This window comes from Fundulus heteroclitus, unplaced genomic scaffold, assembly GCF_011125445.2.
Source record: "Fundulus heteroclitus isolate FHET01 unplaced genomic scaffold, MU-UCD_Fhet_4.1 scaffold_166, whole genome shotgun sequence".
Classification (NCBI taxonomy): domain Eukaryota; kingdom Metazoa; phylum Chordata; class Actinopteri; order Cyprinodontiformes; family Fundulidae; genus Fundulus; species Fundulus heteroclitus.
This window is the reverse complement of record NW_023396578.1, coordinates 220,999-248,544: the sequence shown is the minus strand read 5'-3', so window position 1 is coordinate 248,544 and position 27,546 is coordinate 220,999. Positions and strand designations below refer to the sequence as shown.

The 27,546-nt window shown below is 38.1% G+C and overlaps 1 protein-coding gene and 1 long non-coding RNA gene across 3 annotated transcripts; one reads left to right on the top strand and one right to left on the bottom strand.

The window, feature by feature from the left end:
• LOC105917471 (interferon alpha-inducible protein 27-like protein 2A) lies at positions 1-26,196 on the top strand. Of its 2 annotated transcripts, none has more exons than XM_036129415.1 (4): positions 1-118; positions 226-258; positions 369-530; positions 25,983-26,196. In XM_036129415.1, the coding sequence occupies exons 1-4, from the start codon at positions 109-111 to the stop codon at positions 26,066-26,068; spliced, it is 291 nt and encodes a 96-aa protein (XP_035985308.1). In that variant the 5' UTR covers positions 1-108; the 3' UTR covers positions 26,069-26,196. The 2 variants fall into 2 exon arrangements, with proteins under 2 accessions (XP_035985308.1, XP_035985307.1); XM_036129414.1 differs by lacking the exon at positions 25,983-26,196 and adding an exon at positions 664-837 and having other exon boundaries at positions 10-118.
• On the bottom strand, positions 19,747-20,507 carry LOC118558854. The gene is made up of 3 exons (XR_004928521.1): positions 20,478-20,507; positions 20,258-20,395; positions 19,747-19,991 (listed from the first exon to the last, which is right to left on the bottom strand). It is a non-coding gene; the product is annotated as an uncharacterized LOC118558854 (long non-coding RNA).
• Positions 26,197-27,546: the final 1,350 nt, after the last annotated feature.

Sequence of the window (27,546 nt, the reverse complement as noted above, 5' to 3'; positions counted from 1 at the left end):
AACAGGTCAGGGTGAAAAGGTTCAGCCTCCCATTTTTTTCAGGAGCTTATCCATCCTATTTATGCTCCAGATTTCATTTTGAGCTTTGTTTCAAAGCAAGAAGAAACCATGGGTCTAAGTGAGTATAGATATTCTTACAGATATTTTTTAAAGTGTTGTATTTTTTTCTTAAAACACTTAACTTCAGTTTGGTATTCTTTTTTTTCCCCTTCTCCCTCATTTTAGTAACAGCAGTTGCACTCTCTACGATTGGCGCAAGTGAGATTCTACAGAAAATCTGGATCATTTTCATCCATATATGACACATTTTTATGCAATATTTTAAAGTTCAGGCAGTGGGGAATAAATTGATCTCTCGTTCATATTAGGTGGAGCAGTGGTGGCTGCCCCAGTCGTTCTAGGAGCCATCGGGTTCACCTCTGTTGGCATTGCTGCAGGATCCTACGCTGCAAGCTGGATGTCTGCAACAGCCATCGCCAGCGGAGGAGGAGTGGCAGCTGGAAGCTTGCTGTCTGTTCTAACGTCAGCAGGTAACATCCAATAATTAGGTTCTCTTGTGCAACCTGTCTCACTAAAATGAACATAAAATGAAAATAAATAGATAAATAAACAGATGTGACTGACCTGGAGTTGTGATGTTGTGTATGCCGTGTTTACCTGCAGGAATGGCTGGTCTGTCCACAGCTTCCACAGCAGCTGTAGCTGGTGCCGGTGGAACCGTTGGAGCTGTTCTGGGCCTTGTGGTGTGATGCACAAACACCCAGAAATTACACAGAAGAAAAATGTTTAACTTTTTGCAACTCACATCCATCTTAATCCATGTTATGTTACTAAATCAATTACGGAAAATAAAGCATTTGGATTGGTTTACCGCCGATTTTGTGTCTTTCTTTTAATACGTGATATTTCTGAAGACAATTATTCTATCTATTTTCGGAAATATTTTATTCGCCTCCAGATTGTAGCAGAGTTTTGTTTCTTCATAGATGTGCTCTATAAATAGCTGTTATCGGAGCAGATCATGGTAAGAAATCTAATCGTACACAAAGGGTGGTGTTAGAGCTATATATCCAAAGTGCTCCTTGAAGAATTTTTTTCTCTCTTTTTAGACATTTTTCAATAATTAAGGTTTTTTTCCAAGACATGTTTCAACTATTTACATTAAACCAAATTTAAAAACAAATCTAAATCAATCTGGACTCTTTAAGAACAAATAGCAATGAGATAAACTAATTTGTCAAATTTGCTTATAACTTACAAGTAAAGTTAAAGAGCACTTATTTCTTACAATTATTTATTTATGACTCCAAGCTGCTCTAAATTTTGATATAATACCATATTAAGCAGTGTTTATATTATAATGGACATCATAACTTAAATTGTATCTACTGGTAATGCCTCAGCAAATGAAACACTTTTCTTGGCACATCAACAAAGAAAATAAGCCAAACTAAACGTGCTACAAGACGCTGTAAAATCACTATAACGATGAGGTAAAAACTTACAGAAACAGAAATAAAAACCTGCCAACTTGGCATTCAGTCTTATACTGGGTGCGATTTGCTCTGCTTGTGATGTCCCCCCCCTCTGGTCATTCATGTTTTATCCCTGGGGGGGGGGGGGGGGGGGGGGGGGATACATTACTCCCCACTCTGATCTGAAAAAGTAATATTATCAGGGGTTAAAGTTCTCCGTCGCTGCGACGGATTTCCTTCATTTGGAAAATGAGCGCAAAATGTTCCATGTAGGCTTTTCTTCAAGGTTTTAAACAGAAGCTGTGCTTAACCAATTAAACCTGGCAGAGCCGGGACATAAGCCAATCAGAAAGAGAGTAGGGCGGGTCTTTGCAAAGGGGAGATCTGCCAGTCTGAGTTTTATCGGTGTTCGTCATTTTAACTTTTGGAAGATCATCTGAAACTGACCACAGATGGTATGAATGAAAGTCAGACCTCTCAACTTTTATCAAAAGTTAGGAGTGAGATTATGCTAATTTGGGGGCGGGGCTTGTTTGGGGGCGGGGCTAACCGGACCCTGGAAGAGCCGGTGGAGTCAACTGCATCTCATTTTTATCCCACCAGACATTGAAGTAGACATGTATTGTTTTTGTTAAAAAGAGAAAGAGACATATTAATACTTTATTGTTCAGTTAATGGATTAAAACACATATAATACACAATTGTTCAAATAATACTGAATAAAATTAAGTAGATGTTAATTATTGACCGAATTATTATACTGTTACACATTCATCTATGGGTTGTTTATCATTGTAAATCTATAACCAGATTGGTGAATCAGGCTGAGTTTCATCAAGCCTTTATGATCCCCTCAGCAGCAACACTGAAGCACACAGAGGTTCCCGCTGCGTCTTTACGCACGATCCAGCTGCTGATGTGTCCCTCCTTTCAGCTCAATGCACTTCTAGACTGTTACAGTTTATAACCATTATCACCTTTCACAGCGACAGGTTTCTCAGTCAGTCGCCGCGCTGATCAGACGAATCTATATTGCTCTCGTCAGTGCGCTCTGGGCGCCCAGAAAGCACCTGCTCCGAGGGAGGGGAGGGGAGGGAGAGGAGCAAGCGCGGAGGCACAGAAATACGGTGCATGTAGTTAAAAAATGCAGAATTAATAAAAACGAAACTTATAAACTGACCAAGTGGCGTTTTAAACTGCATCTGGTTAGCAGAACTGTTTTTATGATCAGCGTGCAGCCATGACTGGTTCTGAATGAACCGGTCATCTCGCAGCAGCTCCGCCCCCTCCCCTCCTCCTGTGTACGCGGTACAGGACCTTACCGGCTCACTTTCACCACTGTTAAGACTAAAATTATTCATAACTCTGATCACTCTTCCTGCTGCTCTGTTAACACGAACTGCAGCAGGAATTACTGATGGCCACAAGCTGTGAAAGAAGCCGAAACAGCTCAGCAGAAGGCGGAGTTTTGTCGTCCGCAGCCCAGATGGGCTTTGTGATTTTTATGCGTGAGAAATGCCATGTTTGCGTGTGAAATGTCACGTGTTGCGTGTGAGCGTGTGAAGTTAGTGAAATGCGTGTGTCACACGGTCAATGCGTGAGAGTTGAGAGCTATGATGAAAGTAGTGGTGGTCAAAGGTTTTCTTTGGATTTATGAACCACCAGGTCAGAAAGTTCAGCGGATAGAACAGCTAACAACGACTTCCCTAGGTAAGCGTGTCAATCTGCTCCTGCAGCTAATTAATGAATTATTTCCACCTGTGGCCACATCGCCTGTGAGTGTTTATTCCCTCGCTCCCAGTAGTAATTTAGCTGATAAACACAGCCACTAACCAGGGATCTCCCCATGATTCACTGTTATGTTTTATTTAAAACTGAAAGAGTAACGCTCTAGCTCGGCTAACTTAGCATGATGCGCTTTTTTTTGAAGAAGAAGAAGAAGAAGAAGAAGGCTCGGAATGTGAAACGATGTACCGGTTTGACTGGGTCTGATTCGGAAAAAGTATATGAAATCATAAAATTATTCCACCTGCGCTTTTCTGTAACAAAGAAGGCAGAGCTGCAGTCAGAGCGGCTGTTGGTCAATAAGCAGCAGCTCCAGCTCATGAGCAGCTGAACAAGGGCACTCGTTAAATAAAATCACAAGGATTTTGATGCATACAGATTATTAAGGAAACTATGTCAATAAATACACAAAAAAAGACTGCAGCTACAACATGGACTGGAGAACGGGTTCTAACCACTGAGCTATATTATACACTGGAGTGCTGATTTTGCCGAAAAACTAAAGTCACCGGCCGCCATCTTGCTACTCCCTACTCTCACAGAATCCCATAGGATTTGATTGCAACAACAAGCAGTTTTCTGGCTGATCGCACACTATGGACTCATTTTACTCCAACCCAAAAACACCTGCCAGACAGACGAGCTAAACCAACCAAGATTACCCTAAACAATATTTAACAACGCAGAAATGAAATAACATTTTTCTAATGAAAAATGTTCATCTTTAAAAGCAAGTTACGTTTATTTCTGATACACTTTAAGCAATTTTACTAAACTTTTTAAAAATTGAACCTCCCATCCATGGATTTTCTCTACCTGCTTTTCCGTACAGGTGTTACGTCATGCCGTATCTGATTGGAAAATGCGGCTTGACGTAACACAGGGTCGTGGAGGAGCCTTTGACCATCTCCAGCAGGAGGTGGACAGGTGGACTGGGCTAATATATAACCGTTTTTATAAACTATAAAAAAGTTAATGCCTTGTTAAAAAGTCGTGAGTTGTGATAATTAATTGGTGAGCAATAATGGGCAAAGCAGAGAGTGATTATTGTAATGTGCGATCTGTGTCAAATTAAAATGTATGATCTCATGATAGTGTTGGTTATGTGTCCCTCTTTGTCCATGGCTGTTGCTGGTCTTGTATGATCATAGGATTGATTTATATTGAATGTGACAGTGGAGTTAATGTACAGGTGTGAAGGACATGATGTAATGATGCAAGCTGCTGTGTTTTGAATTAGCTGCAGTTTATGAAGGGTTTTGAAATTGTAAAGTGGAAAGGTGAGTGGACTGTGGACCAGTTTGGCAAAAGTGCGAAGGAAGAACTTGCTTGATGCTGTAAATATGAAAGTTAACCAGGTGATGTTATGGATGTGGAAAGTGAATGAGATTATGTAGAGGGCTGTCCAGGATGGCGCCAAGGCTCTGAAGCTGGAAGGTGAGAGAGAAACAGGAATTATCAATGGAACTACCACATTTGGTTAAAGTGGACTTTGCACAATAAGCAAATGAGGTTACTAAGGTGGCACGACGTCCACGGCCCAGGAATATATGGGCCGACTAGAAAAAAATTCAGTCAAATTGATTATTTTTGCTTTAAACCCTGAATATTATGGCTTTTTTTTTTATTTATATTAATACATGCCTTCCGTCCTTCACATTTGTAAATTTAATTTTTTGTTTGTTTTTAAAGAGTATTATTTTGTTTTCTGCTCAATGCTGTTAAAGAAAACTAATACCAACTCCCGAGTCCCGACAGTAGATGGCACAGATTTAAAAACAATAGTCTAACCTACTGGATCAAAATAGCTACCTAAAAGAGCACCTGCTAGCCAACCATTATTAATAAAACTTTTATTTATTAATGAAACTTTTTAAATGATCCCCCCCCCCCCCTCTGTTTTTTTTTTTTGCAAATCGCACACTGGTCTTATGTGAGCTGCCTAAAAGTTTAATTATCGCTTTGAAATATTAGATGACTCTTAAAATAAGAGGCTGGATCTTGTTCTCAAAGGTGGAGGGAAGGAAACATACGTCTGAGAAAATAGAGACAAAAGGAGACAGGAAGACATGGGTCTGAAGCCATCTGAGAGGGGACAGAGACAATCTGATTAAGAAACTGAAGGAGGCTGTAGAAAGAAACAAACAGCAAAAAGAAATTATTTAAGACTACTGATGGGTAAAAAAATAAAAATCAACACAGACCCTTGAGGAAATCTGTTTTCATCGGCTAAGGGACTGCGAGAGGAAGCAGAAATTTTTTTCATTTTGTTCTTTAACATGGTTCAAATTATAATTATAACAGCTTTTCCATGAAACCTCTCTGCTGTCCCCTTGAAGACAGAAACGAGATGCAGCCCAGTGATTTGTGCTGAAAGTTTCTAACAAATCGTGAGTAGCTGTTGAGCAATGCAGGTTGCCACGTTTACAGTCAGTGATGGCTCTTGCATGAATGTAACCCTGTGTGCGGTCTCACCACTAAACCACCACACCCACTCCACCAGCAAACGTCCTTTTGCTCTTTTTAAAAAATTCAGACAGAAAATATATTTTTATTCTATCAAAAAATAGTTGATTAGTGTAGAAAAATAAGCTTGACCAGTCTGACTATTTTGTCTTTAGATCTGGTGATGATCAAATGTGATTTGGCTAACACTGAAGCAATAATCAGGTCCCAGTTTTAAAGTCATTAGCCAACTGTGCATACATGTTGGCCTGCTGGATATTGAAAAAATATGTGCGTATATGATCACGTTAATGAATACTGCCATTTAAAAAAAAAACATTTAACTGAACATTGTTTTTTACCAAACATAAAAATATTTAACTATATATCTCCTGGTTGCAGTTCTTTTTAATGACTCAAATCATCTTAATGCACTTTTGAACATTTTGAAAATCAAATGTATAAGTGAAATTGATGCATTGTATAATTAGCAGGAGTTTTGCTTCTGCATTGTGTGTTAAAGTTTCCTTGCGTCTACCCGTTTCTCAGCTGGGTCAGTGACTGACATTAGCAGAGGAACAAGTTGGATGAGCTGTCAGTAAGCCACAACGTAAAGGTGTTTTATTGTGATTTCTTTTAAATATGACCTTTAGGCAACACAAATACCAGCCCCTGCATATGTGTTCTTCTCGTCCAAAAAAAGCCAGAACAGCCCTGGGGCGTGCTCTCCCTGTGCCTTCACCTCGACAAGGTGCACACATACAGTATGGAGCTTCTGAGGCAAATTTACCTCACAGACTAAACCTCTCAGTCACACTCTCTACCACTCCAGAATGTACTTACTAATAGCTCATAACGTATTGAATTTATTGTACACACCTCCTTTCATTTTCTAAGGTGGCTGACGCTCTCTGTCACATCAGCGCTGTTGTTAGCGACTTTTCAGACCCTTGCTCCACAGATTTATTCATTTAAAAAAAAAATCTCGTCTTTTTCTGTGTTATTTGTGACTTGAGGTTTCATATATTTTAAAGTGTTACCGGTTTTCGCCAGTCAATGATTTATCTTAACATTTACAGCCAGCACATAGCTTTTCAAACACAACGAGGGGACGTTCTCAGTTTTGAAAAAAAAAAAAAATCCACCACACTTTGTTTTTATACCAGCGGTTTATGATAACATAGCTAACGCAAAAATTCTTTCAAAGGCAGCTGTATGTCCCGCTGTCAGGACTGTTACTGTTGCACTGAGTTATAGTAGAGTTTAATGGCGTTCCAAAGTCAGAGACCCACAAAATTAATAAAAGAACTACACAAAATGAAAGCAAAAATTTATTCTGTATCAAATTTGGAGACTTCCAGCTCAAATTTTCTATACATATATTTTAGTTTCCATTCATATATTTTTTCCCCAAGACTATTAGGGCTATGGCACATTTCTTTACTTAAATAACGACATGTTTGCTTCAACTTAAAATATAAATATATCCTCTGTGCTTAATATAAAGTGAGGTTGGCACAAATTATACATCTATAAGAAAATCAGTGTCAACTCATTTTCAGATGGATAGGTGAAGTCAAATTCTGGCAAAAAGATAAATGAACATATCAGTTATTTCAATAACTCCCACCATCCCCATATTAATTGCATGTGTTCAATATAGACAATGAATGCTTTAGTTGATTAAGGCTAAACATAATAATAACTTAAAAATGTACCTTACCTAATTAAACTGTATTTTCATACTTCATCTTGATTTGCTGCCATGTCCTTTTTATGCCTGTCGGGTTGCACCTAGAGACGCAATCTATGTGCCCCCTTTTTGTGGGGGATGAATGTAGTGTGAGAATACAGTCTAATTCTCCATCAAAAAACATTAATATCACTCAGGCATTGACTTTTTCAGCAATTACCTGCTGCTAATTCACTTTTACAGCAGCAACAGGTGTTGTTTCCTTTCGTTAGTTATGGTTTAATATTCTCCACATGATGTACAGCTGTTGAATGCAATAAACAAATGCTGGTTTTAACCAACTGTAAAAATAAATTAAAAATGTATTGTATTATTTTGGGGCTGCACAGTGGCGCAGTGGGTAGCGCTGGTGCCTCGCAGCATGAAGGTTCTTGGTTCAAATCCAACCCTGGGCCTTTCTGCATGGAGTTTGCATGTTCTCCCTGTGTATGTGTGGGTTCTCTCTGGGTACTCCGGCTTCCTCCCAGCCTGGATGGGTGGATTATTTTGAATGATCACCAATGATATTGTCGTAAATCCTTGCTGTGTTTTGGTTGACCGTGAAAGTTGATAAAAGATACCTCAGCTGTTGCTTCTAAAGTGCTGTCAGAATTTGTTTCAGATCAGATGCAACAAGCAAGAGTATATTTTGTATGGAATAATTTTAAACCGTTAAAAAAAAGAAATCAAATTTTTGTGTTTGAGAACAAGCTGACTTGTTAATTTTTTTTTTTACTTTAGACAAAACAGGCATTGTAAAATGATAGAAACCAAAGATCAAGGAATTGCAGTGACAATAAATGACCAATAGGGGTTCAGTAGGTTGCGATAACATCTTCCCAATCCAATGGTGATTATTTTCAAATGTTTTGAATGTTTAAGCAGTAAGACAAACATTTTTTATAAAAATAACTTAAAATATGACCCTTAGTTTGCCAATCACATATGCCCACGTTATTCAGATTTGCAATAATTGTGCTGTTTAAACATCTGTCTAGTAACATTTGTCTCTTGTCTCATTAAAAAACCCTGAAGAATCATCAGCACTATTTTGTTTTAACTTAAGACTAAAAGCAGTTTCCAAATGCACAGATACAAATAGCATGTTGTTCAAAGAAATAATAATGATTAAAAAAACATCTTTCATTTACTATAGATATGTCATCTGCTTATTGTGTTTCACAAAGGAAGATATGACAATTTTTATCAAAAGACTGAACAGCATTTGCAGAAATGGTGGCGAAAAGATCATAAGCTTCACATCCATCTTAGGTATCTTGGTATTTTACAGTTATGTTGCAAAGAGCTGATATCTTGTTCCCTAAATATACTCCGAACACACTCCATTCCGTAGTGCCAAACCATCCAAATGCTCCTGTAATAAACAAACATACATTTGAATGCTGTTAGTATTGGTACTTTATCATAAACAAAAAGAGGTTCATCTTAATGTGAATTTGCTCTTAATGGTAAATTGTTTGTACTTGTACAATGCTTTAACTAGCCTGACAACCCCAAGGTGCTTTACACTACAGTCAGCCATTCATCCATTCACACCCTGACGGTGGTGAGCTGTGTTAGTATCCACAGCTGCCCAGGGACAGACTGATAGAGGCAAGGCTGTTATACATTGGCACCACTGGGCCCTTCGACCACCACCAGCAGGCTGAGGTGAGGCGTCTGTCAAAAGGGCACAACAACTGAGGCGGTTGGAGAGGGGGATCAATTACCTGACTCCGCCAGATAGATTTGCTCCGCATATCCATCTGGAAACCTTCCGTTGAAGTAATTTTGGGAAGGGGCGAAAATACTGGTCAGCTGATTGGCCTATGTTGGTGATAGACGGGCCAAATAAACCAATCAGATTCGTCGTCGCTCGTAACAGAGCGACGACGAAAACACAACCACAAGCCAAGCTACTCTTGCTGCTGCAAGTAAAGGCTCGTTAGCTCAGCAGAGAAATACTCTGTAATTCCGATAAAACTTGCTCGATAGCCACGCTAACGCTAGTTTCATCGGCTGAAGCCGCCATGTTGTTTAGACTGAACTGACGCGCTTCCCGTTGCGTCACACCGCAACCTGCCTCAAAGCCAACGCTGATTGGACGTTCGTTTGGTGAACGGCTCCAAATTTTCTTTAACGGAGAGTATCCAGACTGATCTGCGAGTGAAACCTTGAAACCTCGCGAGATCAGGATGGTCTCACGAGGCTAGGGGATCAAACCAGCAACCGGTCAATTGTAGGACAGACTCCTTAACTCCAGCGGCACTGTAGCAACATCTTTTTTCTGTTTGTAATTCTGTTGTTTGAAAGTCTTCCACATATAAAGACAAAGTTGATACAACTTTTTGTTATGAAAAGATTAATATTGAATTTACCGATATACTCAAGGAGGCCAGTCATCCAGCTTGCTCCAAACAGTGGCATCAGCTTTGCAGCAATGGAGCCTGCTGCTACCCCACCTGTGCTAAAGCCCATTCCTGTTATAATTGTCGGTGTCAGAATCACAGTGCCTCCTGCAGGAAACCAGCAAAGGAAACATCTTTCCAGTTAATTTTTAAATATTTTAAAATAAGCTGGCCAGAAAATCATACTTACCCACTGCACATGCCATAAGGATGGCCTTACCTGTTCACAAAACACAAAAAATGCATGAAAACACACAAACCAATTGTAGAAAGTATTGAGATAAATGTAAATTACATTAACTCTAGCTACATTTAAAAAAATAACAAATGTAGGCTTACTCACATATTTCTTCCATGGTTTCGGAGTCCATATCTGCAGAGAGTGAAATATACAACATGGTGGAGAGACTTAATCTCCAGGTTATTGAATCAAACTCTTACAATATAGGCACAGATCCACTGGCCCGCCAGTTTTCGCATGCCCTACTCATCTCCTCCCCACAAGGATTATTTTTTGCCTGCTCTAGTGATTCGACTAGCCTAGAAAGGCCTGGAATAGGGACATGCCTCCTGGGCGTCGCTTTTGCCCCTGTCCCCTCGGCCATGTCCCTGCGTCAGAATGCTGACGTGTCCTTTTTCTTATCTGCCTTCAGGTGGAGTTCATGGTTTGAAGACAGTAAAATTGTATCTCGGTTTGATCCACTCTTCATAGTAGTCCTTAATATTAAGGACTCTTCAGTTTTTCTGGACTTCTTGGAGAAAGTCGCATTTCTCTTCACTACTGAAAAGAGGGGCGTTCACTCAAAACGCGAGTCTTCTCGCATTGGCCTTACCCCTTGGCAGGGATGCAAATACCTGGGCCTAAAAAAAAAATTATCCTGAAACACTCTAAAGAAGGCGGAGCCATGCGGTGCAGGGGCATTACAAGCCAGTGGAACTAGGGCTTGTAGGCCTGTCCTGCAACCGACTAAAGTCTCACAATCTAGGCAGTAATTTCTCTGTTTAGTATGAATCACATTTCTCCTTTCAATAATTCCCAGAACATGTTCACCTAGAATAAAGATGTGTTGAATTTAACAACAAAAAGCAACAAGGAGGAAAACAAACAGAAATAACCTGTATAACATGGTGGATAGAGAGGAAAAGCACTTCCATAAGGTCTAATGATTTATTCAACCTTCTGTTCCAAATAATATTTTTAAACTGAAACAAAAAAGGGTAATTAATTTTGTTTTGTGTTTTGAAATATAATAGGTATGGTGGGTAATCTTTTCAGAGAATCCGACCAGGGACAATTCTTTAAATATATATAAACATTTTCACTTCAGTTATCTCTCTGGTATTTGCATTTAATAATTTTAGCCCTTTTATTCAGATTCTTTCTTTTCTTTTTTGAAGAGTAGTAAACTGTTTTTTTTATTTTATTTTTTTTGTTTTTTAGCAGAAGTTCTTAATTCTTAATTGAACCATGTCGCCTATTATACCTGATCAAGCGACTTTCTCTAGAAGCTCAATTTTAGATGTTTCATTAAGTAAAAAAGCTTATTGTGCTTTTATCAAAACAGTAAGTTAAAACAAGGTAAAAAAAGTGACATAAGCTTTATTCACTAAGAGATTCTTAGATAACAGTTAAAACACAGAACAACAAACTTAAAAGTGCAATAATTAGAGCTACGTTTCTCCTTACCTGAGGCTGATCTGAGTCGTTCTGCAGGAAAACTGACATGAGGGTTCAGTTTATGGTAAATCAACCTCAGTGGGAGGTCCAAGTAATGGTGAGTTAACTTGAACACTAAAAATTGGGCTTTGTCTGAACTGTAGGCATTCATTGGTGAAAAACTGGTTCTACTCCTGTTAGATGGTGATCTTTGCTTTGCTCTCAGGTAGCCAATCATTGACACTACCCGTCAGTAAGACCTAGATTAAACCTTTAAAGCCTAACACAAGAAATTGTAGTCAGAAAATTCATGGATTTATTGACTGAAGCTGTATTTTGGGGGCTTTCAAATAACAAAAAAATTATATATATATATATATATATATATATATATATATATATATATATATATATGCTATTATATATCTATAGATAGTATATCTATATATCTCGCTTGTAATATGTAATATATATTATATAGACTTATATCTATATATATCTCTCTCTCGGGTGTCTATCTATCGTCGTATAATCTCTCTCTATCTCCTCTCTCTCTCTCTCTCCTCCTCTCTATCTCTCGGTGAGTCTCTTTCTCTCTCTCTATCTCTATCTCTCTCTCTATCTCTCTCCTCTCTCTCTCTCTCCTCTTCTCGTTCTCCTCTCTTCTCTCGCTATCATCTATATTAGGGCTGGGCAAGTTAACGCGTTAATTTCGCGTTAATTCATGTAGACTATTAACGACGGCGATATTTATTTTATCGCGCATTAACGCATGTTGCTCACATCATGCTTTCAGTCAGTGTCAGTCAGCACGCGCGCTGACTGCAGCGCGCTGTCACGGCAGCACTCTCCCCCATAGACATCATATACGTAGACGCGTCATAGGGCGCAGGTTCGCACGTCAACGTCACCGCCATATTGTATGTGGCAGAAAAAAGTCGAGTTCCGTTATTGTGAACGTGAATCAGAAAAGATGCCTCACTCCTGTGCTGCAATAAATACACACACACACGCATATATATATATATATATATATATATATATATATATATATATATATATATATATATATATATATATATATATATGTGTGTATGTATGTATGTGTGTGTGTTTATGTGTTATGAATATAAGGATAAATTTATTAAATCTAAACATTGTGGTCTTCATTATTTCATAAACCCGTGTCACATGTGAACCTTTAGGAACAGACTTTTTGGGTGAGTATTAAAGAGGTAAAATTAATAATATGAGGAAAAAAAAGTCCTAAAGTAAAAATAAACTAACAAACACAAAAGTGATAATGTTATGATAAAAACATCATATTATGAGAATTAAGGGGGAACATTTCCAGAATAATCACAGTTTGCAGAATTATTTCACTCCTGGAGTAATAGGGCCAGGTTAGATTATTTTAATTATTTTTATTCTTTAGGAGAATAAATTCAGGAGAATGAAGCTAAAGGGATACGAAAATAAAGTTGTAATATTACAAAAAAGAAATACTACGAATACAAAGTATATTCAGAGATTAAAGTCCCTCTGATACTGTTTAAGTGACTGAGTAACTGCCGATTTGCCACATTTAAGATGGCGGACGCTCTGACGCATCGCAGCATAGGCAGAACCCGCCCAATGACGCGTCTACTCTTATATTATGTCTATGCTCTCCCCCTCCCCTCTCATACATGGCTCAGCGGCGCCAGCCAATCAGCACGCAGGCTCAGCCTGGCCCGCGCACTCAGCTCTCACACAAACTTAATACACAAACAGCTGAGAGAGAACGCAGCAGCGAAAAAACATGAACAGAGGAAGTAGCACCGTTCGGCTTTATTTTAATACCGTAAATGAAATCAAGCTGTATGTTTTGTAAAAAGCCGGTTCATTTAAGTGGAAACACAACAAATTTATCTAAGCACGTGAAAAAACATGAAAACGTCGAGCCCCAGAAACGGAGAGAGGAGACGAAACTTCTGTCATTGCCCCGACAGACCCACAGTCGTCTCTGACTGAAGCGTTTCAGTCGTCCATGGAACATCCAGGTAGATCAGTGGATGGATGGATGGATGGATGGATGTTACTGGAGCCCACACATAACATGTAATTAAGACCTTGAAAGAACCTAGTACATATATTAAAAAGTGTTATTTAAGATAAGATAACATTAGCTAATCCTTTTTTTATCCCACGACGGGGAAATTTATAGGATTAAAGCAACAGGCAGGTGCACACAACACAGACAAAATTACTTATGGATTGAAATATATAAGAGGTGGATTAGCGAAAAAACACTGAACATAACATTATTATTATTATTATTATTATTATTATTATTATTATTATTATTAAATTGTAATAATAAAATAAAAACCACAAAACCCAAAAGGTCAACAGTTTCATGATACATCAAGCTTAGGGACTGGCTAATATACAGCAGGTCAAAAAAGGCCATATTTTGGCTGCAGTGCTTGTTCTCTTATGAAGAAAAGATCAACTAGTGCACTAAATTCCATAGATGGGTTGAAAATATCCAGTATAAAATAAGTGCTACAAATGTTACAACACTTTTGTTCATATGGCAGCAGAACATTAAAATAAAAGTGCTCTTTACACTACTTTTGAATTCATTCTTGGAGTTTGTAAATACAATGCGATTAATCGCGATTAATCGCGATTAATCAGGGCGATTAATCGCGATTAAATATTTTAATCGTTGCCCAGCCCTAATATATATATATATATATATATATATATATATATATATATATATATATATATATATATATATATATACTTATATTATGCTCCCCACATCCCCCACAATATAAGTTTGTCCCTTAGGATTGACATAGCGTAGGCAATAAGCTGACTGGTGTTTTGTATGGAAGTGTTCGGAAAATAAAAGAGTTCATCTGAGAAACACGGCGACCCAAAAACCCAGCTCCGAGGCCAGTGCAGGCTCATGTGGTGAAGGAACAAACCCAGAAAGAATGGTTACACTACATATTTAAAGGAGCAACACGATAGATATGTACTCTAAAATATCTGTCAACCAAAATCTTTCTCATTTGTCACCTACGATGGAAGTAACATTAGGTACATGCAACGTCAACAGAGAGGACAATCGGTCCTCTCTGTTGAATGGAGCGTTGCCCAGAGGTGTTGTTTCAAAGTGCCAGCCCCTTTCTGGCTTTTGTATTTAAAAAATTAAAACAAAACTGTATTCATGCATTTTAACTCAGAGCCATCTTTCTATAGGCACATTGAATTTTATTGTTAACATCCGGGTATTCGCGCATGCGCAAATCGTGTGAGGGCAAAAAGACGATTGCCAGACATAGCCACGCTGATGCGATAGAAAAATCCCGTGAACAAAATGAAACCTGGATATTTAGGTGTTATTGATTTAGTTCATCTGTGCAGAGGACCGAAAAAGGTACACAACAAAGCTAACTGTATTTAGGGTAAAGCTTCCAGACCCATTTTAAATAGCTCACAAACTGTGAGTCGTCAGTCTTCAGAATTGGCCCCCAATCAGTACGGGTACATTACAAGGCATACAAGTCATTAGAAGGCTATAACCTTTTTTGTGTCTGGACATGTTGGAAAGATATTTTACCACAGCAAGGATCACATGAACGAAGTGTGTTTCTTGAAGTGTGCTGTGATGCCATTGCAGAAGATGGCTAACAAGATAAAAACATGATAAAACATGCATATATGCAGTTTAATTACCTTCTAAAAGTTGCTGTGTCTCTGTTGTATATAGCTAATTCTAGTGTTCCATGCTAACTATGCTAGTAGTAGCAGTGGCTTTGCACAATAGCTGAGTATTTTGAAAAAAATAAATGTGCTCATTATATGATGTTACTTAAACTTAAACTTACCTCCTGTGAAGTGAACTGAGCAGATTATATCTCCCAGGTTTTGGATGGACCATACAGTCTAACTCTCTTTATGGCTATTAACCATTGCTTTCGCCTTATTTAATCAAAACCCATGAGATGTTACTTTACGGTCTTTCTTTCATCTATTTGTGCACCCTACAGCGCTTCATATGTTAATCATACTGATTGGATTATACGTCATGCGTACATTTAAGATTTAGTGCATTATGTTAACAACTTGACAGCTAAAAAGGCAGTTACTGTTAGCGAGTGTGCAGTTTTTATGCCCTCCAGCAGGAAGCTAGGTGGCGGGATCTTGCACATGTAATGTCACGTTTCAACATGTCGTCAGGAAACAAAAATGTAAGTCATGCCAGAAAGATATCTGGTATGTCCACACAACAAGCAACATATGTAAACACAACAGCAGGTGGCAACATTCGAGTAAGAGCGTCAAAGTTTAACACTCTCCATCGACAATGTCTTGGTCAAGTTTTTCTGCTCTCCACCCTAGAAGTACGGTCCAGAACTACTTTAGTGCAGTGTGTAGCCCCTTTTTAATTTCTGGTTCCTGAGGCTATCATATGAGAGTTCCCAGAGTTCTGTAGATATTAATACCGGCCTGTTCCTGCATATCTCTGAAGGCCCGTCTTATCCCGGTTTAAGATTTGGCAGTAAAGGAAAAACATTTGATCAAAGGCAAACATTCAAATATGCATATTTAATTCATTAGGAATTCCCAACAGAGACAACAGTTACATTACCATTGTTACCTACGTGCTTCTCCCATGTATTACAGTTTTTGTCTAATCTAAGTTTCGCAAAGACATCCTTTTAATAAAATGACTGCGCCTCCAGTCTCTTCAGGAAGGGGTGGTGTCAAATTTAGGGCTATCTGTTCGAACAAAGAGGCTGTTCTTCTCGGTTAGGGGTCAAGCCAAATGACCTATCCCAGCCATAAACCCAAGCTGCATGTTTATCTTACCCTCAAAGGGGAGTCACAGTCAAAAACCATGCATTCCTCAGTTCTTCCATATGAATACCTGATTAATATAACAACTAAGATATTTATTTTCCTGGGATTTCGGGATTTTATCTCGACAAGAGCAGCAGCCTGTTAACATGGAAGCCACAAGGAAACACACACAAAGCAGTGAGACAGAAACAGAGAATCCAGGGGAGGGGAAACACAAACCAGGATTGTAAATACTGCAGTGATGTGATGAGGGAAGCTGGGGGAAGAATCTAAGCAGCACTGAGGAAGGAAGACTGCAGACACAGGATAGGAACACAGAGGATCTAAACACAAGAACGAGTGAGAACCAAACCGCTAGCAGCTGTTATTGATTGCTTAAAAACACCTTAAGTTCAAGTTCAAAGAACGTTAGTCTAAGGCTCATAGTTACAGATGACCTTTGTGTCTAATTTTTCTGCCTGAACTGTTAGGTGATACGTACCACTGCAGGAGCAGATGTTCTACCAGGAGTTGCCAGGCCTTTATGGGCTAAATATGATAGAGGTTTGGTTTTAAATGCAACTGACACTTCACAGTTATTGGGCCACAGTTTATGGTGTTTGTTTCACTCCATCCTTTCTTAGATGGTTAATGGACTAGGTGAATGTAAACAAATGTCTTTCAGAAATCATAATTTTTCCAGAATCCCACCCGGGGACTTGGAAATAAAATCAAATTTATGTTCAGACGGAAACAATATATATCAAATAAAGAAGCAAAAATAAAACAACTTAATGTTTTTGAAATATTCTGTCTTTTATCCACATATCAATCTTTATTGTCAACTACAATTTGCATTGTAATCGAGATTACAGTTCCAGTGCAACCGTTCATCACATACGTTACAAAATTATGGCAAATTATAAAATATATATTTTATATTTCTCAAGATTTCTAACTCTCTACTGCCTGGTTCACCTCGTATCTCTTGTAAACTAATTCAAGTGAGAATCTGCAGCTCAGCAGTGAGAGTTCTTGGGACACGGATGGCTGCAGAATGACCAGGAACGCAACAGAGTCCACAGAACGCTGGGGCTGCAGTGGATCCAGCAATGCAGCAGAGAGGGTTCTTGGAGGTGCAGGAGTTGAAGCACTGAGGTAACCAGAGAACCAGTAGCAGCAGAGAGAGAGAGAGAGGGTTCTTGGGACGCATAGGACTGCAGTAGGACCAGGAGTGCAGCAGGAAGAACCGTTGGAGGTGCAGGCAGACACGGGGAACTCTGAGCACCAGACGCAGGAGAATCTCAGGAGCCAGACTAGGGGAAGTTGACGCTCAGCTGGACATGGGAAAATCTCCGGCTGAGGTACAACAGAAGACTGAAGACGGACCGGCGGTGAGGAGGAGACTGAGGTAGGCTTTTATAGAGGAGCTTGCAGGTGGATTGAGTCCGAGATGATTGGAGCTTGGCAGGTGGGGGATTAGACTGAGTGCAGTCAGAGCTGGGCTGAGGAAGAAGGTGCTGGAAACTGCTCAGGGTGCAGCAGGCAAAACTGCACCCTGACAAAAAGTATTTATTTTGTTGCTTATTTATAGACTTTGGAAAAGATTTACTCACTATATTTTGTTGAGAGTGTGTCAGTGGTGTGTTAGTCATTGTTGTGGCTTTGCAGGATCAGGCAGCTGTTTGAGTTGCGTTGACGTATGTTAAAGTCACCAACCTGTTCAACACGTTCTTGTTCAATTCAATTCAATTTTATTTATATAGCGCCAATTCATGAAGCATGTCATCTCAAGGCACTTTACAAAGTCAAATTCAATCATATTATACAGATTGGTCAAAAATGTCCTAAATAAGGGTGTTTCTGTTCTCGAGAAAACCCAAAGAGAGCAAAGCTCGTTAGTCAGAGTAAATAATAAACCATGAAATCTAAAACAAGACATGCATTAATGATACTGTCTTTGTGTGGAAGGTGCAGCACATGACATATTTCAGATTGTTTCATTACAATGCTCCCATATAAAACATGTGCGTCAGCAGTTTTAATTGTTCTCCATGAATCCCAAAGTGAAGCACAGCTGTGAACCCAATAAAAAAAATCTGCTGCTTTTAACCAACTAAGCGCTGTTTAAAATGAGCTCATCTTCAAAAATCGTTTTTAAACCTGTTGTGGAGTGTTTAAAAACAATTTGTGGAATGTTTAAAAAAAATCAGTGGCTTTTTAAACTTAACGCGGAGACTTTATTAGGTAATTAATTGATTTATGATATTATCATAGCCTCAGATAATGGACTTGCATCTGTACTTGTCCTGTTGGATCTCAGTGCTGCATTTGATCACAATATTCTCCTAGAAAGATTTGAACATAATGTAGGAATGTAGGAATTAAGGGAGAATCAATAATAAATCTTCAAACTCTGGGGATCACTTGTGGAGCACCACAGGGTTCAGTCCTGTAATAAATCTTTGACAGCGGCGAAAACGGTAACGCTTGAAATATATTAATTCAGAAATTCTAAGACATTTATTAATGGTATAATCAGCCGACAGAGATTTTTGCAGAGTATTTGCGCTCCAGCATACAGGCTCCTCCAGAAAAGGACACTCCTTTTCTGACATTTCCTTGTGCAGATCTCAGCTTAGAAAAACTCAGGGTTTGCCCAAACAACTCTGCTCAGTAGCAGGGTTGTTTCACGGAGTACTTTTTTGTCATAATTTGACTCAGGGTAAAAGCTTTCGAACTTTCTGAAACAGAAAAGCCAGGGTATGCAGGATGTTACCCCTGAAATTACTCTGAATATCTACTAACTGAGACAGGGCCCAGGTTTAGACAGACACAATGTTCTCACTGCTGTGTGTGTAAAGTGAAAATAAATCTAAGGGTTATGTAATTTTTAGATTCCACTCAGAAAGTAAGCTTAAAGTCTGATTGTAGGAAACTTTTCTACCATTTTTAATCAATCTATGATAATCTTTTTGCTTTATTAATCCTAATAATTTGTAAAGTGCACTCAAAATGCATCCTTACGTGTTTATTTTTTATTTTTACTTGTTTAGTGCAACAAAGTGCATATTTGCTCACCAAAATGAACAGAAGATGCTTGAGAAACGTATGGAACTACTTCCACTACTAAAATTACAACTATTTTCTAACAAAGTAGTGCCATCCATCTACACCCTACAGTGTATACATGTACAATCCTCCACGTAGCTTAAAAAGGAAACCATCAGCATATAATATGGCGATAAGAGGAATCATTTATACTTCTGCATGTACCTAGTGTGACACTGTATATGACTGAAATTGATCAGAGTAATGAGATTAAAGGAAGAAACCACCAGCTTTATGAAATGGACAATGAAGCAACAAAATGTGAGAAATTTTTATTTTTTTTTACACTTTTTAGCATTTGAGAAGAAAATTTAACATTTCATTTAACTTAGAAGTACTTAACAGGGTTCACTGAGGAAGGTGTGAAAACATTTTTCAGAAGACAAAATTTATTTCGTCTACATCTTAGGGAGGAGAGTAAACTGTCATATCAGTTCGATATACCACAGTAATATTGCAGACACCTGTCAGGTAACACGCCAGTTTAGGTCCTAGGAGGCTCCAAAATAAAGCGATGAACCATTGCCAAGCCATCGCTGTACAAACAAAACAACAAAGAAATATTTAAGCACTCCAAATAAAGACTACTTTTCATAATTTATTTTCTATGGATAAGCATTTCAATCCTCATGGTTTTTATGCATTAAAATATAGATGTTTCTGACTCTTGGAACTTGGTAACACATGATTAGAATTCATCCTGATGTAAACATACTTCATGTTAACAATTGCATATTTTTTATATGTTTGTGAGGGCAACAAAGATTTTTTTTAAGTTAAAAAAACAATCATCAAATTTTACCAAATAATGCAAGGAATGCCGAAAACCATCCCATTCCTGGCATCACTATCAGCAGTGCAGCAATGGAGCCTGGTAATGCTCCAGTTAGGGTGAAGCCAATTTCCCTCAAAGCATTCGGATTCAGAACCACAATATCTCCTGCAGAAAACCAACAAAGGAATTATTTATCCAGTAAATTATTCAGTATTTGAAAATAAGATGGGTAGAAACTCATACTCACCTTCTCTATATCGTTCAATGATGGCCTTACCTGTTAATAAAACAAAAGGTACATGAAAACACACAAACTAATAGTAGAACATTTGGAGATAAATGTAAAATACATAAATTATATTAAAATGAAGAATGTGCAGGCTCACTCACATATTGCTTCCATGGTTTCAGTGTTCAAGTCTGCTGTATGTGTTAACTGTAGAATGTAAAATATACAGTAACATGAAGAGGTTGATTTAAATTCCTGTGCCAGTATTCACAAAGAATCCTAAGACTGAAAGTGACATATTTTATTTAAAAAATCTTTGGATTTCCCAAATTTCAAGATTTGTTTTAGAATTTAACCTTAGTAGGATAAAAGTTATTCCCTAAGCATTTTTGGACCGCTTCTATAGAGAAAAATGTTGGGAGTAGTGAGGAGGCAGGGAAGATGGCGAAAACAGAGAAAGCTAATTGGTTGATCCACCACCTTGACACTGGAGGAAATGAGCTTTTTAACAGTCACACAATTATTAATATGTAGATAAGATCAACTTTATCATCCCTACTAGGAGAAATGATTTAGTTTTAGCAGCTGACGGGTTAAAAGCGTGGCTCTAGTATTGTGATTTATTGAGATTAAATACATAATAGGAAAATATTGAATAGTCATGAATAAAAATCTAAGAAATTTGCAATGAATTTGGCACAGAGGAATTTTTATCTTACCAACGGAAATGCTCTCAATGATAAACATTTTATAAGAAAGAGAAAAGGTCACAGATAAATATATACATAACACACTCTAGACAGGACAAAAGAGCTAAAGTGTTTTTCTGTAAGTACATTATAATGCCAATAGCCTAAATTGCCATTTGAAGTTTGCCTTCTATTCACTGGCAAACTTGATTGATGCTTCTCACTTTCCAGGCTGGGGCGTGAAAGAACCAAGACACACAAAGAAAAAGACGCATTGTTCTGCTGCAATTTGCTTCAAAGTCCATGTATCTGCACTGTGATCCAGGGATTAATTTACCTTTCAACACTCATCTATTCTCCTCCCAGAGAGCTGTGTGAGACAGAGAAGCTACTCCTCTCAGTTTCTTTCCAACTTTTCTTTCTCCATTTTATTTTGGTTGTTTTGCCAAATACGACCACTTTATACAAGCAGGCAATCCTAGTAAAATACTGAGTGCACATTAAATTAAAATGACCAGAGGCCTATTTCACAAAAGCCAAATTTGGAAATCCAGGATAAGCTCTAAACCCAGGATTGACATAGTGTGATCAATGTGTCCCAGGTTTAACAGTTTCACAAAGCCCAATCCAAGCTCAAGTGCTTCGACTACGTCAAGCCAGGTGTAAGAAATCCAGCAAAATGCCTGTCCCCAGCTGTCTACAAAAGACCATGAGGTTAATATCTATTTTGCTAAGTGAGTCGATGGAGATTGGACTATCAAAGACCACAGAAAAATTATCCGACAGGGCGACATAAATTACTGACACGTTAGAAATATTTACACGCTTGCTGATAATTAAATTCAAAGTGTGTCCTCCATTGTGCATTGCTTGTTTGATATGTTGAGTTAAACCAGTTATCAAGTATATCCCACAGCTTTTTTGCGTTTATGTCTTTTGGCGTGTCAACATGGATGTAGAACTCTTCCACAATTTGTCATAATCAATGCATATAACAGATCAAAGCTCATTAAAGTCAATAGTCTATTAAAGGTCTTTCTGTCTAACTCAGAACAACAGTCTTCAAAAACACAACTGAACAATAACAATACCCACATGAATAATAATAAAGTTAATAATACTGGTGCCATTAATAATACTCATTCCTTATTTGTCCTAATCAACAGGTTAACAAATCCCCCTGTGTCCATGGCTTCTGAACTGCACTCCACCAGGGCCTGCAATGATCTTGCTAATTTCTTTACGAGAAAATAATAAAGATTAGAGGATCAGTCTGTACATCAACTCCAGAACCAAAGCTGTCTCCAACTAGAACTTATCTTGACAAAATGTCCCAATTCAGCCAAATAAACTACAAAAGCTTAGAAGAAATTGTTTACCAGCTGAGTTCCTTATCTTGCTGCCTCGATGTTCTACCCACAGCTTTCTTTAAGAAAGTTTTGCCTGTCATAGCATCTGATTTGACTCAGATAAATAACACGTCCCTTCTGTCAGGTGTTTTCCCCCTTTTCCTAAAAAAAAAAAGCAATTATCAAACCACTGTTGAAAAAGAACAATTTGGACAAACTACTTCTGCAGAACTACAGGCCCATCTCAAACCTTCCCTTTATCAGTAGGATTATTGAAAAAGTCGTGTTTCGACAACTAAACACCTTCTTAACTATGACCAGCCGCTTTAACGTTTTCCAGTCAGGTTTCCTCACCACAGTACAGAGACCGCCCTTATCAAGGTGTTTAATGGCAACCATATAAATACAGACTGTGGAAGAACCACCATGCTGGTTCTATTGGACCTCAGTGCAGCATTTGATACTGTTGATCACTCCATTCTGTTAGAACGCCTGGAGAACTGGGTCGGCCTCTCTGGTACAGCTCTCAACTGGTTTAAATCCTACTTAAAGGACAGGGACTTTTTTGGATCAGTAACTTTACATCCCAGATGACAAAAATTACATGTGAGGTTCCCCAAGGGTCCATCCTGGGTTCCCTCCTATTCAATATCTACATGCTCCCTCTAGCACAGATCATAAAAACAACATCAGCTACCACAACTATGCAGACAACACACAGCTTTACATCACCATGTCACCAGGTGACTATAAACCAGTTCAAGCACTGAGTAAATGCCTAGAAGAAATCAATGCATGGATGTGCCAAAATTGTCTTCAATTGGAAAAAAAATCAAAACTGAAGTAGTAATTTTCAGACTAATAGAGGAGAGATCAAGAGTCAGCTCACAGCTTCAGCTGCTTCAGCTAGAAACCACTGATCTGGTCTTAAATCTGGGCGTAGTGATAGACTCAGACCTTAACCTCCAAAAGGTTCGTACAGTTTGAGCTGTATATGAGTAACACGACTAAAAATATCATACAGTTTATGCCCGGCTTTGGCACCTAAATACATCACAGACTGAAAGCCTGAGTTTCTTTAAATCAAGATTAAAAACACATTTGTTTAGGACTGCCTTCGACTGTTCTAGTTAAACTGATTTACAGAAACATAATTAGTTCGACTTTGTAGTCCAACTGTTTATAATATTTGCTTTTAGTTTCTATTTTCCCATATTTTCTGCCTAGTAAACTGTTTTTTGTTTTGAATTTTTATTTTAACTGTTGTTGTTTTCAGCAGAAGTTCTTAACTTAACCTAGTGGTTTATTATGTTTGATCAAGCGACCTTCTGTCAAAGCTCAATATTAGATGTTTCCGAGACTAAGAATTCTGATTGAGCTTTTATCAGAGCACTTAAAGTAAGGTAAGTTATACAAATTATATATACAAGTTCACTAAGTGATTCCTAGATAACAATTAAAAACACAGAACAACAAACTTAAAAGTGCAATAATTAGAGCTTCTATGTTTCTCCTTACCTGAGGTTGATCTGAGTCGTTCTGCAGGAAAACTGACATGAGGGTTCAGTTTATGGTAATTCTGACCTCAGTGGGAGGTCCAAGTAATGGTGAGTTAACTTGAACACTAAAAATTGGGCTTTGTCTGAACTGTAGGCATTCATTCTGTGTGGTGAAAAACCGGTTGAACTCCTGTTAGATGGTGATCTTTGCTTTGTTCTCAAGTAGCCAATCATTGACACTATCTGTCAGAAAGACCTAGATTGAACCTTTAAAGCCTAATACAATAAATTGTAGTCAGAAAATTCAGTGTTTTAAGGACTAAAGCTGTATTTTGGGGGCTTTCAAATAGAAAAAAGTTATATTACATATATATCATATAGTCAACTCAACACTATTAGAGCCTTGTCTGAACTGCAGGCCTTCATTCTGTCTGGCTCCTTTGTCCATATACCTTATGGACAAAGGAGCCACATCTATCATGATGCCAGTTGTACTGTTAAATGATGATAAATGTATGCTAAGTCATACTAAGTGAAGGTCAAACATTTATCTTAACATTAATCAGTTTTCAGAATCAACATTATTTGCCAAGTTTGTGGATACAAACAAGGAACCTGACTGAAGATTCAAACACTTGCATTGTGGAAACAATAATAACATAACAGACAAGCAGAAAAGCAAACTATAACCTAAGACAAAGAAAAAAAGCATTTACCGGGAAAGGTAAGAACAAGTTTGTTTTTTGTTTATTTGTTTTTCGTTTGTGTTTTTTTTTTTTTTTTTTTACATACATACACATCTGTATCTGTAAATATATACCTTTATATTTGACAAATTACAATATGGGGTCCAATGAGGCTCTTTTGTCAGATTCAAAGTTGAAAATAACAACCTTTAAGAAAGTATTGAACATTCCTTTCATTTCTGTTTTTTTTTTTTTAAATGTATCGGGTTGATGTAATATTCTCATTTTAAATGTTGTGTTTTCATTATACGTAAGCAAAAAAATAATGGTTATTAACAGAGATAGGGGCTTTAAAACAGTCCGTGAGTAATTAATCAATGTATTGTGTATACCTTAGTTAATTGGGTTACTGAAACAAATAGATGTTTTGATAATATTCTAATTTATTGAATATGATTTGTATTCACATATTTCTTCCTCCATGTTCTTGGGGTCGATATCAGCAGTTTGCTGTTCTGGGTGATGTAGGAAAGAGCTTGGGTTGGAGAGATTAACTTTCATTTCCCAGAAAACGAAAGCAATAAGCAACACACACACAGCAGGGGGAAGGCTGACAGATCTGAAGGAGGCGGGCTTTGGAACAGGTCAGGGCGACAAGGTTCAGCCTCCTATTTTTTTCAGGCGCTTATCAATCCTATTTATGCTCCAGCTTTTACTCTGAGCTTTGTTTCAAAGCAAGAAGAAACCATGGGCCTAAGTGAGTATAGATATTCTTAAAGGTATATTAAAAGTGTGGTAATTTTTTCTAAAAAAAAAAAACACTTAACTTCAGTTTGGTATTCTTTTTTTTTCCCTTCTCCCTCATTTTAGTAACAGCAGTTGCCCTCTCTACGATTGCCGCAGGTGAGATTCTACAGAAAATCTGGATTATATAGTCAACATCTATATATGACACATTTTTTATGTGATATTTTAAAGTTCAGGCAGTGGGGAATAAATTTATCTCTCGTTCATAGTAGGTGGAGCAGTGGTGGCTGCCCCAGTCATTCTGGGAATCATCGGGTTCACCTCTGTCGACAATGGTGCAGGCTGGATGTCTACACCACCCATCGCCGGCGGAGGAGGAGGGGCAGCTAGAAGCTTGTTGTCTGTTCTAATGTCAGCAGGTAACATCCAATAATTTGGTTCTCTTGTGCAACCTGTCTCACTAAAATGAACATAAAATGAAAATAAATAGATAAATAAACAGATGTGACTGACCTGGGAGTTGTGATGTTGTGTATGCCGTGTTTACCTGCAGGAATGGCTGGTCTGTCCACAGCTTCCACAGCAGCTGTGGCTGGAGCCGGTGGAACCGTGGGAGCTGTTGTTGGCCTTGTTGTGTGATGCACAAAACACCCAGAAATTACACAGAAGAAAAAAGTTTAACTTTTTGCAACTCACATCCATCTTAATCCATGTTATGTTACTAAATCAATTACAGTAAATTAAAGCATTTGGATTGGTTTACCGCCGATTTTGTGTCTTTCTTTTAATACATATTTCTGATGACTATTACTTGATCTATTTTCGGAAATATTTCATTCGACTCTGTTGCCTCCAGATTGTAGCAGAGTTTTGTTTCTTCATAGATGTGCTCTATAAATAGCTGTTATCGGAGCAGATCATGGTAAGAAATCTAATCGTACACAAAGGGTGGTGTTGGAGCTATATATCCAAAGTACTCCTTGAAGAATTTTTTGTCTCTCTTTTTAGACATTTTTCAATAATTAAGTTATTTTTCCAAGACATGTTTCAACTATTTACATTAAACCAAATTTAAAAACAAATCTAAATCAATCTGGACTCTTTAAGAATAAATAGCAATGAGATAAACTAATTTGTCAAATTTGCTTATAACTTACAAGTAAAGTTAAAGAGCACTTATTTCTTACAATTATTTATTTATGACTCCAAGCTGCTCTAAATTTTGATATAATACCATATTAAGCAGTGTTTATATTATAATGGACATCATAACTTAAATTGTATCTACTTGTAATGCCTCAGCAAATGAAACACTTTTCTTGGCACATCAACAAAGAAAATAAGCCAAACTAAACGTGCTACAAGATGCTGTAAAATCACTATAACGATGAGGTAAAAACTTACAGAAACAGAAATAAAAACCTGCCAACTTGGCATTCAGTCTTATGCTTTGTGCGATTTGCTCTGCTTGTGATGTCCCCCCCTCTGGTCATTCATGTTTTATCCCGGGGGGGATACATTCCTCCCCCCTCTGATCTGAAAAAGTAATATTATCAGGGGTTAAAGTTCTCCGTCGCTGCGACGGATTTCCTTCATTTGGAAAATGAGCGCAAAATGTTCCATGTAGGCTTTTCTTCAAGGTTTTAAACAGAAGCTGTGCTTAACCAATTAAACCTGGCAGAGCCGGGACATAAGCCAATCAGAAAGAGAGTAGGGCGGGTCTTTGCAAAGGGGAGATCTGCCAGTCTGAGTTTTATCGGTGTTCGTCATTTTAACTTTTGGAAGATCATCTGAAACTGACCACAGATGGTATGAATGAAAGTAGTGGTGGTCAAAGGTTTTCTTTGGATTTATGAACCACCAGGTCAGAAAGTTCAGCGGATAGAACAGCTGACAACGACTTCCCTAGGTAAGCGTGTCAATCTGCTCCTGCAGTTAATTAATGAATTATTTCCACCTGTGGCCACATCGCCTGTCAGTGTTTATTCCCTCGCTCCCAGTAGTAATTTAGCTGATAAACACAGCCACTAACCAGGGATCTCCCCATGATTCACTGTTATGTTTTATTTAAAACTGAAAGAGTAACGCTCTAGCTCGGCTAACTTAGCATGATGCGC